General features: G+C 35.7%; 1 protein-coding gene across 1 annotated transcript in view; it reads right to left on the bottom strand.

Annotated features, from left to right (window-relative positions):
• Positions 1-13,502, bottom strand: part of SPRED1 (sprouty related EVH1 domain containing 1) — a 125,549-nt gene that overhangs the window by 38,617 nt on the left and 73,430 nt on the right. Inside the window, exon 3 of the mRNA XM_029951543.1 lies at positions 3,442-3,610. Within this exon, the coding sequence (XP_029807403.1) occupies positions 3,442-3,610 (169 nt within the window). The remainder of the gene's footprint in view (positions 1-3,441; positions 3,611-13,502) is intronic.

Raw genomic sequence — 13,502 nt, 5'->3', positions numbered from 1 at the left:
TTTAAAACATGAATTTATTTGATCAATTTATTTGATCCTAGTGAAAGAAGTAGGCTTTTACGGAGACATGAGTGTAGGCTTAAAAGTGACAACACTTTAGGGGATGCAAACTGGTACAGCCACTGTGGATAACAGTATGGAGTTCTTCAAAAAATTAAAAATAGAACTACCCTATGATCTGGTAATCACACTACAGGGTACTTATACAAAATATACAAAAATAGTAAATCAAAGGGACACATGCAGCCCCACATTTATTGCAGCATTATTTACAATAGCCAAATTACATGAGCACCCCACATGTCCATCAACAGATGAACAGATAAAGAAGAGGTGGTACATATACACAGCAGAATATTATTCAGCAACAAAGCATGAAATCTTGCCATTTACAACATGAATGAAGCCAGAGTATAATGCTAAGCAAAATCAGTCAGAGAATACCACATGATTTCACTTTTATGTAAAATTTAAGAAACAAAACAAATGAACACAGAAAGAAAATAGAGAGGGGTGGCTGGTCTATTAAGCATCTGACTTCTGCTCAGGTCATGATCTCACAATTCATGGGTTTGAGCAGTGCATCAGGTTTTGTACTGACAGCTCGAAGCCTGGAGCCTGCTTCAATTCTGTGTCCCCCCTCTCTCTGCCCCTCCCCTGCTCATGTTCCCTCTCTCTCTCTCTCTCTCTCTCTCTCTCTCTCTCTCTCTCTAAAAATATTAAAAAAAGAAAAAGAGAGAGGGAAATCAAGAATCAGACTCTTAATTATAAGGAACAAACTGATGGTTACCAAAGGTGAGGTGGATGGAGGAATGGGCCAAATAGGTATCCTGGAATTAAAGAGTACATACACTTATCATGATGAGCACTGATGTTAACTATACTGGAATTAAAAATAAAAGTTTAATTTAAAAAAGTAAATAATAAATCCCAACAGCCATGGATATTGGTTATCTTTTTAAAGTACTAGTTCTTGAACACTAGCTAAATATCAGAATCAATTGGAAAAATTTTACAAAATATACTGTTGCCACAATATGTTTCTAAACCAATAATGTCAGAATCTGGGGGATGAGGCATAAGGTATCAAGTATTTTTATTTCGGGTTTCATGCAATGGTTTCAGAACCAAAACTACCACTGGAGAATTTTGGAATCTTTTTAGCCCTCTAAATTCATAATATAATCATTTCACAATTCCTTATGACATTTGAAATGGATAGAAACTTTAAAAAAAAAGCCTCACCTGCCCTCTCTAGACAGGTGGATTCAAATGGTCTAGAATGGGGACCAGTTATTCTATTTTTCAAAGTTTCTCAGGTGATTCAAACATGCAGCCAATCTTGAGAATACTGATCTTATTTTTTAATATTTTAATTATTTTCAAGAGAGAGAAAGGGACAGAGAGAGAGTGAGAGAAAGAGGGAGAGAGACAGATAGACAGGGTAACAGTGGGGGAGGAGCAGAGAGAGAAGGGAGACACAGATTCCGCAAAGCAGGTGCTCTAGCTTCTGAGCTATCAGCACAAAGCCCAACATAGGGCTTGATCTCATGAACATCAAGATCATGATCTGAGCCAAAGTCAGATGCTTAACCAACTGTGACACTGAGGTGCCAAGAATACTGATCTAGAATGAATTTATAGATTCTTGTAATAAAGATAAAATGCTACTATTCTGTGTAAGTTTTTCTGAGCTGGAAATCACTGATTGCTTACCAATCTCAAATCTTTTATTTTAAAGAATAAATTTTTTTCAATGTTTTTAATTTATTTTTGAGAGACAGAGAGAGACAGTGTGAGCAGGGGAGGGTCAGAGAGAAAGGGAGGTATAGAATCTGAAGCAGGCTCCAGGCTCTGAGCTCGCTGTCAGCACAGAGCCCAACTTGGGGCTCAAACCCACAAACCATGAGATCATGACCTGAGCTGAAGCTGGACGCATAACCAACTGAGCCACCCAGGCAACCCTCAAATCTTTTAAAATAGCTAAACAAATGATTTACTTCGAATTTCATACACTATCAGTACTGATCTGTACTAAGCATCTCCATGTTCTTGCCTATGGTCAGTCTCATAATTCATTCATTTCTTCTAATTTTTCTACTAAAATGCTATCTTCAAAATATACAAATCACAATGCTGTCTGATATATTTTGATTCAGTTAGGTTATATAGAAAGTAATTTCTATTTTATAGAGATAATTTTCCTTTTTAATTAGAAAAACAAGTCAAGTCTTAATTATAATTTCATTATGGGGAAGAAATGGGCTCTAAAGTGATTTCTTTTTGCTTAATTAAGCAGAGGCCAGTCTTACATGTAAATATATTCTTCTTCCCTCTAAAACCTGCAAGCTTTAGGGGTGCGTGGGTGGCTCAGTTGGTTAAGCAACTAATTCTTGTTTCGGCTCAGGTCATGATCTAATGCTTTGTGAGATCAAGCCCCACGCTGGGCTCTGCCTTAACAGCTTAGAGCCTGCCTGGGATTCTCTCTCTCTTCCTCTCTTCCACTCATGCTCCGTGTCTTTCTCTCTCTCTCCCCCCACCCCAAAATAATTAACTTTAAAAAAATAAAACCTGAAAGCCTTAGAGTTAATAATCTTAACAAAACGGCAAAATACACAAAGGGACAGATGGAGCTGTGGTCTATGCCAATCATCAATCATGTAACCAGGTAAAGAATTAAGAAGAGTTTTAAGAAGGGGTTTTTGCCATAGAAAAAATAGAGTCTACATATAACAAAGAGAAAATTTCTAATAACCAAATACAATCGAACAACAAGTCCTTAAACACTGAAGGGATTAGGGACACCCTGCACACTCCCAGCAATGTAGCTGAAAATCCACATGTAACTTTTAACTCTCCCAACACTTACCTACTAATAGTCTACTGTTGACTGGAAGCATTACCAATAACATAAACAGTTAATTAACACCTATTTTGTATGTTATATGTATCATATACTGTATTCTTAGAATAAAGTAAAAGAGGAAAGAAAATGTTACCAAGCAAATTATAAGGAAAATACATTTATGGTGCTGTACTATAAAAAATACACATACAGTGGACCACCACAGTTCAACCCATGTTGTTCAAAGGTTAACCATAGTTGATTATTAGAAATTTTCTCTTTTTTTATGATCAAAACAAGAATATGACTAATATAACAACACGCAAGGATTCTCAAAGTTCTAACTGTTCCCTTTTCTTTATGCTCTTAAAAACATTTGAATTATCTGACATGTGCTACCGATGGGTTCAAGATAACACATGTAATTGATATATATATATTATATGTGACAAATATAAAACAGATTTAGAAACCCATTATTTTATCTATGCTCATGGTGAGCTTTCCAAGTTGATTACATATCACAAAAGCTGACTTGCTTTAAGTCACTCTATTATATATGATAAACAAATTAAGAAAATTGTTGAGAAACCTACCTTGAGAAATATCCTCTATAGCTCTTCGAATGCCTCTATCAAAAGCCCTAGCATCAGCAGGACTTTGAAAGGTAAGGCCAAATTTCTTATCATCAATCTTCCAGTGGTGAAATGTTGGAGTGACCTTATTGTAAATGAGGTCTTTTTTAAGCATACATTCCAAAACCACCTGCCAAAAGGTAAATGCCAGAGATTACCATACATTTATCAAATCCTCTAATGCAGCTCTTAATTGCAAAATGAGGTGAGAGTAAGAGCTATTGTGTTTTAGTAAATGTATTTCTCCTCTATATTTATACAGAGGTCTTGCTATTTAATCTACTTCATAAAATCACTCAGTACAGGAAAAAAATGGGATTAAAGGAGATTTCTGGGAAGACGGCAAAGCTCTTACGAAGAAATCTTTCTTCCAACCTAGACAATAATTTCACTGGCAGAAATCTGTCTGATATAACTATGTTGGAACTCTGAAGTCTATTGAAGGCTTGTAACTGCCAAGGGAAGCCATGGGCAGTAAACTGTGCATAATTTTGTCAATCTCAGCTCTGAGTGCAGTAGCAGCTACCCATCTCCCACAGCAGGAACTCTGCACATGTTCCTGGAGTAGTTTGCACACAAATTTCAGGAGCTAGGTGGGGTAAAAAGGATTCTGTCCATCACATAGCAGAAATCCATACTCTGATTACTAATGGCTGGCTCTTGAGAGAGGTACAGACAAAGAGGAAGACAGCCATGGTTGTTATACCTTCTCTCACTGTTGGAGTCCCACCTCAACAGAATGAAGTGATGTCTTTGTTATTTAAAGGATGAGTACCTTTTTACTCATCATTTTCTACATTTTCCCATATTGGGCACCAGATATTAAAGACCGGGACATTAAAAAACAATTATATTCAATTGTTTGGACAAAGTATCCATGAATACCCAGGGAAATACTCAGAAAAGAGATGAGAAGATCTAAGTTTACATTTTAGGCAGGTAGATTCCCAGCACAGAGACAACCCACAACAATAAAAAAAAGCAGCAGCAGTGATAGCGGCAGCAATTCTCGGGGCGGGGGACTATCTGATTTCCGGAGTTACAACAATACTAGGTTCAAATCCTCGGTGTTTAACAAAAACCTCAAGGCACACAAGGAAACAGTAAATTAATCTTTTCCTCTTCCTAATGAAAGGAAAAAAGAAAATCAAGAGTCACTGTCCCTGAAGAAAGGCCTGACAGTAGACCTATCAGACAAAAACTTAAAAAAAAAAAAAAACTGCCTTAATGATGATTGAAGAACTAAATGGAGATAGAGAAAGTCAAGAAAACAGTTTACAAGCAAATATGAAAGTATCAATAAAGAGGGAGAAACCTAAAGAGAAACTAAGAAGAAATCCTGGGGCTGAAAAGTATAAAAACTGAAATAAAAACTTCACGACAGAGATTCAAAAGCAGATTTGAGCAGGCAGAAAAGGAATCTGTGAACCTGAAAACAGGACAAGAGAAATGACTGAATCTGCAGAACAGAAAGAAAAAAGATTAAAGAAAAGCAAACAGCTTAAGGGACCTGTGGGACACCATCAAGAGGACTGATCTACCCATCATAGGACCTATAGGAAGAGGAAAGGGAAAGGGGCAGAGAGAGTATTTAAAGAAACAACAGTTTAAAACTTCATAGATACAATGAAAGACATCAATATAAACATCTAAGAAGCTCAACAAACTCCATAAGATAAATTTAAAAGAGACCCACACAAAGACAAAGAGAATCTTGAAAGCAGCAAGAGAGATGTGAACTATCACTTTTAAGTGAACTAAATAAAAATAGCAGATTTCTCTTCAGAAACTTTGGGGGCCAGAAAATAGTGGGCAGATATATTCAAAGTACAGTAAGAAAAGAGTCAAAAAAGAATATCTTATCAGGCAAAACTGTCCTTCAAAAGATAGAAATTAAAACATTCACAGATAAACAAAGGCTGAGACTATATGTGACCACTAGATCTGCCCTGCACAAAAGGTTTAAGGAAGTCCTACAGAGTGAAATGAAATTACTAGACAGTAACTTGAAGCTGTATGGAGAAACAAGGATCTCAATGAGTTAACTGCAGGAGCATTTATAAAAACAGGAAAACCGTAAAACTGGTTTTTAACTGCAGTTTTTGTTTTCTATAAGATTTAAGAAACTAACACATTTAAAGGAAAAAGCAATTTGAAAAAGCTAGGTATTACTGTAACTCTAGTTTGTAACTCCAAATATTGTTGCCTACAAACTGTAAGAGATTAATCCATTTAAAAGAGGCATTAGGGACATGTGGCTGGCTCAGTCAGTTGCCCGTCCAACTCTTGATTTTGGCTCAGGTCATGATCCCAGGGTCATGGGATCAAGCCCTGTGTTGGGTTCTATGCTGAGCATGGAGTCTGCTTAAGATTTTCTCTCTCTCCCTCTGACACTCCCCTGCTCACACCCTCTCTCTTAAAAGAAAAAAGCTTTTTATTTTGATGAGGTCCCAATAGTTTATTTTTGCTTTTGTTTCCCTTGCCTCCGGAGATAGGTTGAGTAAAAAAATGTCGTGGCCGAGGTCAAAGAGGTTTTTTTGCCTGATTTCTCCTCCAGGATTTTGAGAACTTCCTATCTTACATTTAGGTCTTTCATCCAGTTTGAGTTTTTGTGTATGGTGTAAGAAAGTGGTCCAGGTTCTTTTTTTTTTTTTTTTTTTGCATATTGCTGTCCGGTTTGCTCAGCACCATTTGCTGAAGAGATTGTCTTTATTCCATTGGATATTCTTTCCTGCTTTGTCAAAGATTAGCTGGCCATATATCTGTGGTTCCATTTCTGGGTTCTCTATTCTGCTCACTGATCTGAGTATCTGTTTTTGTGCCAAAAATCTATAAACAACTTATCAAACTCAACAGCCATAAAACAAATAATCCAGTAAAGAAATGGGCAAAAGACATGAATAGACACTTTTCCAAAGGAGACATCCAGAAGGCAAACAGACACATGAAAAAATTCTCAACATCTCTCATCATCAAGGAAATACGAATTAAAACCACAATGAGATACCACCTTACTCCAGTCAGAATGGCTAAAATTAACAACTTAGGCAATGACAGATGTTGGTGAGGATGGGGAGAAAGAAGATCTCTTTTGCACTGCTGGTGGGAATGCAAACTAGACAGCCACACTGGAAAACAGGATGGATGTTCCTCAAAAAATTAAAGATAGAACTACCCTATAACCCAGCAATTGCACTACTAGGTATTTATTTAAGGGATGCAGGTGTGTTGTTTTGAAGGGGTACACACATTCTAATGTTTACACAGTGCCATTGATAATAGCCAAAGTGTGGAAAGAGTCCAAATGTCCATCAACAGATGAATGGATAAAGAAGATGTGGTGTGTGGATACACACACACACACACACACACACACACACACACACACACACCCGATGGAGTATTACTCAGCAATCAAAAAGAATGAAATCTTGCCATGTGCAACTACATGGATGGAACTAGAGGGTATTATGCTCAGTGAAATTAGTAAGTCAAATAAAGAGAAATATCATATGACTTCACTCATATGAAGACTTTAAGATACAAAAAAGAGAAACATAAGTAAAGGGATGCAAAAGCAATATAAAAACAGGGGGACAAAACTCTCTTAAATATAGAGAACAAACAGAGGGTTGCTAGAGGGGTGGTGGCAGCGGGGGGATGGGCTAAATGTGTAAGGGGCATTAAGGAAACTATTCCTGAAGTCATTGTTGCAGTACATGCCAACTAACTTGGAAGTAAATTTAAAAATTTTTTAAATAATTAAAAAAAGAAACAGGGGTAGTGGAACAATATAAAATATAATAGATTAATGTGGTAGAAAAAAAGTATTAGTTTATGTTTCTGGGCATTCAATGTATATAGACAATTCTGTGATACCAACAACAGAAAGGGGTGAGGACAAAGCTGTAAAGGAGCAGAGGGTTTTTTTTGTATGTTATTAAAGTTAAGCTGGTATAAATTCAGGTTAGAGTGCTATAACTTTAGGATATTAAATGTAATCTCCATGCTAACCACAAAGTAATAGCTATGGAATATACACCAAAGTAATTTAAACATTTCACAACAATCAGCACAAACACAAAAGATAGGAATGCAAGAAATGAGAGATAAAATGCTTTAAGACATAAAAAACAGCACAATGACAGAAGTCCCTCCTTATAAACAATCACTTTATTATTATTATTTTCGTTGATTTATTTTTGAGAGAGAGAGTGAAAGCAGGGGAAGGACAAAGAGAGAGGAGGACAGAGAATCCAAAGCAGGCATGTGTGGGCAGCAGCAAGCTCTATGAGGGACATGAACTAATGAACTGTGAGATCATGACCTGAGCCAAAGTCTGATGCTCAACCGACTCAGCCACCCAGGTTCCCCTAATCACTTTAAATGCAAATATATTTAATTCTCCAATTACATTGACAGAGACTGGCAGAGTAGGGGGAAAAAAGCACATGATCTAACTATGTGCTTTTTAAATTTTTAATAATTTCTAGGCCCGATGTGGGCCTTAAACTCACCATGGCAAGACCAAGAGTTACATGCATGCTCTACTGAGTGAGCCAGTCAAGGTGCCCTCAACTATGTGATTTCTCTAAGAGACTTACTTTATATCCAAAGATACAAATTGGCTGGGGTGCCTGAGTGGCTCACCTGGTTAAGCATCTGGCTCTTGAGTCAGTTCAGGTCATGATCTCATGGTTCGTGGGTTTGAATCTTGCATCAGGCTCCAGTGCTGGCAGTAAAGAGCCTAGTCGGGATTCTCTCTCTTTCTCTCTCTCCCTCCCTCTCCCTGTCTCTTTGCCTCTTCCCCCCTCAAGCTCCTCCCTCTCTCTTTCACTAAAATAAACTTTAAATGGGCGACTGGGTGCTCAGTCGGTTAAGCGCCAACTTTGGCTCAGGTCATAATGTTGCGGTTTCTGAGTCTGAGCCCCACATGAAGCTCTGTGTTGACAGCTTGGAACGCGGAGCCTGCTTTGGATTCTGTGTCTCCTTCTCTCTGCTCCTCCCTCACTCATTCTCTGTCTCTCTTTCTCTCAAAAATAAACATAAAAATAAATAAACATAAACTTTAAAATAAGTAATTTTTTTTTAAACTTCAAAGATACAAATTGGTTGAAAATGAAAAGATGGAAAAGACATCTCATGAAAATAATAAGCAAAACAGAGCCAGGGGTAAATATACCAATATCAGCAAAAGACTGTATAAGTCAAAAAGGTTACAAGAAAAAAAAAAGACTATATATTAATAAAAGGCTCAAGAGAGCAAGAGATGTAACAATAAACATTTATGCACCTACTGAGAGATGATAAAATTATATGAAGCAAAATGGACAGAAGTGAAGGGAGATATAGACAACTCCACAATAGTTAGGAGATTTCAACAATCTACTCTCAATTATAAACAGAACAACTAGACAGAAAATAAGTAAGGAAAATAGAAGACAACATAATACACCAACTAAACCTAAAAGACGTATATGAAACTCTACCCAACAAAAGACTATACATTCTTCTGATGTACACATGGAACATTTTTCATTTCAAAATGACCATTTCATGGTCATTTCAAGACAGACCATATGTTCGGCTACTAATTAAATGTCAATATATTTAAAAAAATAGGTATCATACAAAGTATCTTCTCTGGCTACAAAGGAATGAAGTTAGAAATCAATTAACAAAAGGAAAGCTAGAAAAAAAATCCACAAAACTCTGGAAATTAAAAACACTTTTTAAACAACCAACTGATCAAAGAAGAAATCACAAGGGAAATTTCAAAATACTTAAGAGAATGAGAACAAAAACAACACAGCTTATCAAAACTATGGCAGGGGGTGCCTGGGTAGCTCAAGTTGGTTAAGTATCTAACGCTTGATTTCAGCTCAGGTCACAATCTCATGGTTTGTGAGTCCAAGCGCCGCACTGGGCCCCAGGCTGACTGCATGGAAGGTGCTCCGGATTCTCTCTCTCCCTCTCTTTACCTTTCTCTCTCAAAATAAACAAATAAATAAATAAATAAAAGACATTTTCATTTAGAAAACACAAAACTTACGGGACACAGTAAAAGCAGTGCTAAGGGGGGAATGCATAGCTATAAACATACTGAAAAAGAGGAAAGATTTCAAATCAACAACATAACACAACTTTACAACTTAAGGAACTAGAAAAGAACAACAAACTAAACCCAAATGTAGCAGAAGGAAAAAAATAATAAAGATGAGAGCAGATATAATCAAAATGGGAAGATGAAAAAAAATAAAAACAGGAAAATCAATGAAATCAAAGCTAGTTTTCCAAAAGATATAAAATCTGACAAATCTTTAGATGAACTAAGAAAAAAAAAGAGAAGATGCAAATTACAAAAATCAGAAATGAAAGTAGAGATTCTACCCTTTCTATAGAAATAAAAAAGGATTATCAGCGATATGATGAACAACTGTACACCAACAAAGTGGAAAACCTAGATTAAATGGATAAACTACTAGAAACCTAAAACAGACCAAGAATAAGTCAGAAACAAATAGTAGAAAATATGAACAGACCTATAATTAGTAAAACTACTGAATCAGTAGTCAAAAATCTCAACAAAGAAATACCCTGGATCTAATGGTTTCTCTGGTGAATTATACAAAAATTATAAAGAACAAATACTACTATTTCTTAAACTTTTCAAAAAAATTCTAACTCATTTTATGAGGCCAACATTACCCCGATACAAAAGCCAGACAGTCACTCACTATAAGAAAATTATAGACCAATATCCCATATGAACACTGATTCAAATATCTTCAATCAATATTAGTAAACCAAATTCACCAGCATATTCAATGGAATATATATACTATGACCAAATGGGATTTATTTCTGGAATGCAAGGACAGTTTAACATATGAAAACTGATCAATATACCATATGAAAAGGTTGAAAGGAGGGGAAAAAATCCACATGATCACCTCAACTGATGCAAAAAAGGTTTCTGACAAAATTCGGTATCTTTTCACAATAAAAACACTCAGTGGATCAGGACTAGAAGCAAACTACCTCAATATATTTGACAATCATGCCAACAACATCCACTGGGGGAAAGGAGTCTTTTCAACAAATGGTTCTGGGAACAATGGATATCCACATGCACAGGAATGAAGTTGGACCTCTACCTAACACAAAACTCAAAATGGATCAAGGACCTAAATAGGACTTAAACCAATATAGGTCTCAGAAGAAAACAAAGGATAAAACCTCATGACATTAGATTTGGCAAAGATTTCTTGGCTATGATACCAAATGCAGAAGTAACAAAAGAAAAAACGGTGTACTTCTGCATACTTCTTCCCAACTCCATATGCAGTGATTTCATATCAACTGAAATCAGCCATGGTGGGACTTATGCACGATGGAGAGCTGTTAAACCTTTACCAGCATAGCACTAAGTATAATGATTTTTGATAATAAATCTTGTTAAATCTGGAATAAGAAGGTGGCTAAATTCTGTGTTGTCTGGTAAGAGGCAAAGTAATGAAATTGTCTCAAAAGTTGTTTCCTATATTTGATGATTCTACATGTATTCAAAAAAGATAAACAATTTTTTGAGTTTTCCTGTGTTAGACCTTTACTATGGCATTTTACAGAGATTTACTACTTGTCTACATGGAAACAAACACGTTTAGTCCTATGTTTATTACATTGCTGATGAACTCCTCTCTTAAATTTTCCAGAGATTTTTTCCAACTATTTTATCTCAGATAAGTAAAATTTTAGTCAGATCTACACTCATCTCTACCACTTGCTTACAAATGGCATCTATTTTTTAGAGGCTCCCAAAAAACACAGAAAAATTAGTTTAAAATGAGCTTTAAAATACAACAGGAGAAAAAGGAAGGATAATAAACTAGCTCTTCTGACTTACATAAGTACCTATGCAAAAATGTGTTCCATTTAAAAGTTATGTAAATCTTTTTTTAAGTTTATTTATTTTTATTTAAAAATTTTTTTTATTTATTTTTGAGAGACAGAGAGACAGAGTGACAGGGGAGGGTCAAAGAGAGAGGGAGATACACAATCTGAAGACAAGCTCCAGGCTCTGAACTAGCTGTCAGTAGAGCCCAACATGGGGCTCGAACCCATGAACCGTGAGATCACACCCTGAGCCAAAGTCGGATGCTTAACTGACTGAGCCACACAGGCGCCCCTAAAATCATGTAAATCTTGAGGATACACATCATACCAACTGGCACAAAAACAACAAGGCTACTAATGTGAACCAGTCATAATGCATGTTATTAATTTTTACCTGTAAATATTGGGAAAAATATTTTATTGTTTGTATTATATAGTTAATGTAGCATCAACATAACTATCCTTTAGGAAAAGGCTACTATGTTAATAGCTATTCTGAATTTAAGGACATGCCTGAGACAGAAAAAGTCAGGTACTCTATTGGCACAACTACCCACTGTCTTTGTAGACAGTTTTAAAAAAACATGCTTCTTAGAACATTCTGTATCATTCAGCGTTTACATTACTGTAAAGCCTCTCTGCAAAACAGAACAATTTTTAACCTAAGTCATACAATATTAGGAGGTTATTCAGCTTTTGACTTCAAGTAGCATTAAAAAAATAAACGTACTCTCATCATAGTAAGGCCATAGAGAGCACACTCTGATTAACCAATAGGGATAACAACTGTCCACCTTAAATTAAAATCCACACACACCCACATCAGGGCGCCTGGGTGGCTCAGTCGGTTAAGCATCTGACTTGTGATTTCGGCTCAAGGTCATGATCTCACAGTTTGTGAGATGGGAGCTCTGCACTGACAGTGAGGAGCCTGCTTGGCTCTCCCCCCTCCTCTCAAAATAATAAATATTTTGAAAGAAAAAAATCATTGGAATTAAGATCCATTAAAAAAAAGAAAGTTAGGTCAAAGAATGCCTTGAAAGAGTTTTACTCATCATAAGAACAATAATACCAAATCAGCATTCCTGAAAAACAAAAATAATTTTAGGGTCTGAAAGGATTCTTAAAATTTAGTGAATTCTGAGTCTCTCCTTCCATTGTCCCTCCTCAACTGTATCAGAACAATGTGTTCCAACTTTAGCCTACTGCATAAACTTTATATCTTAATATAACAGTAATACTAATAGTAATAGGCATATAGGAAGCAAATTTAATGGTTACCATTTCATAACTCACATAATTAACAAATAAAGTGTAGAAAACAGCAATTATATTTTTGCCAAGAGATGACAATTAACCAATCCAACATTGTCAGGTGAATATTTTTTTTGGTAGGAAACAACACAATGGGGTTGTTTCTAACCAATAGGGAGTGAAATCTATTAATTACCAATATAGTAAACTGAAGGGTATTCACTCTCTAGGCCTGAAATAGTTACAACTGAGAAAACTCTTAGATGATCTGGTATAAAATGAAATGAATGATTCTAAATTCTGTTAAGACTATAATAAAAGCAGTTATAAGAAGTCAATAAAAATATAATCTTAAAATATTCTACATATGTTGTTAAACCTAAAATACATCTCCAATTAATTCCAATTAATAGTTTATATTTCTTTCTGGTGTTAGAGTTCTGGAGTATGTAGATTTCATCAGACCCCTATGGTAACCACAAAGGACACCAAATTAGAGAATAAAGACAAGTTTAAAAGCAGATTAGTGGCCCTGCTCTCATATTTACCCCTCTCAATAGACTATATTAATAAATAGAAAAGATATCAAGAGTGTTAACAGTAATGGTAAAATGAATAATAAATGTAAGATCGACTCAAGAAGAATAACTATAAAAGATTATGTTGCCAAGTAATTTGACATCAATAACCTTTAACTGATCCATTAAGAAAGTGGTTAGTTAACAAAGAATAACTTGGGAGTCTTGTTTTAGAATCAGCACTAGCACTAGAACTTTTTGAACTTTTGATCACTTTCAAGTATACTGGGACTAGAAATGAAGCTTCATTATAAACTAAAGGACAAATGTGTAATTAAAATTTTTTTAACTAGA

This window comes from Suricata suricatta, chromosome 9 (assembly GCF_006229205.1).
Source record: "Suricata suricatta isolate VVHF042 chromosome 9, meerkat_22Aug2017_6uvM2_HiC, whole genome shotgun sequence".
In the NCBI taxonomy this organism is placed as follows: Eukaryota; Metazoa; Chordata; class Mammalia; order Carnivora; family Herpestidae; genus Suricata; species Suricata suricatta.
Note: the sequence above shows the minus strand (reverse complement) of the source record. Positions and strands in the feature narration are given on the sequence as shown.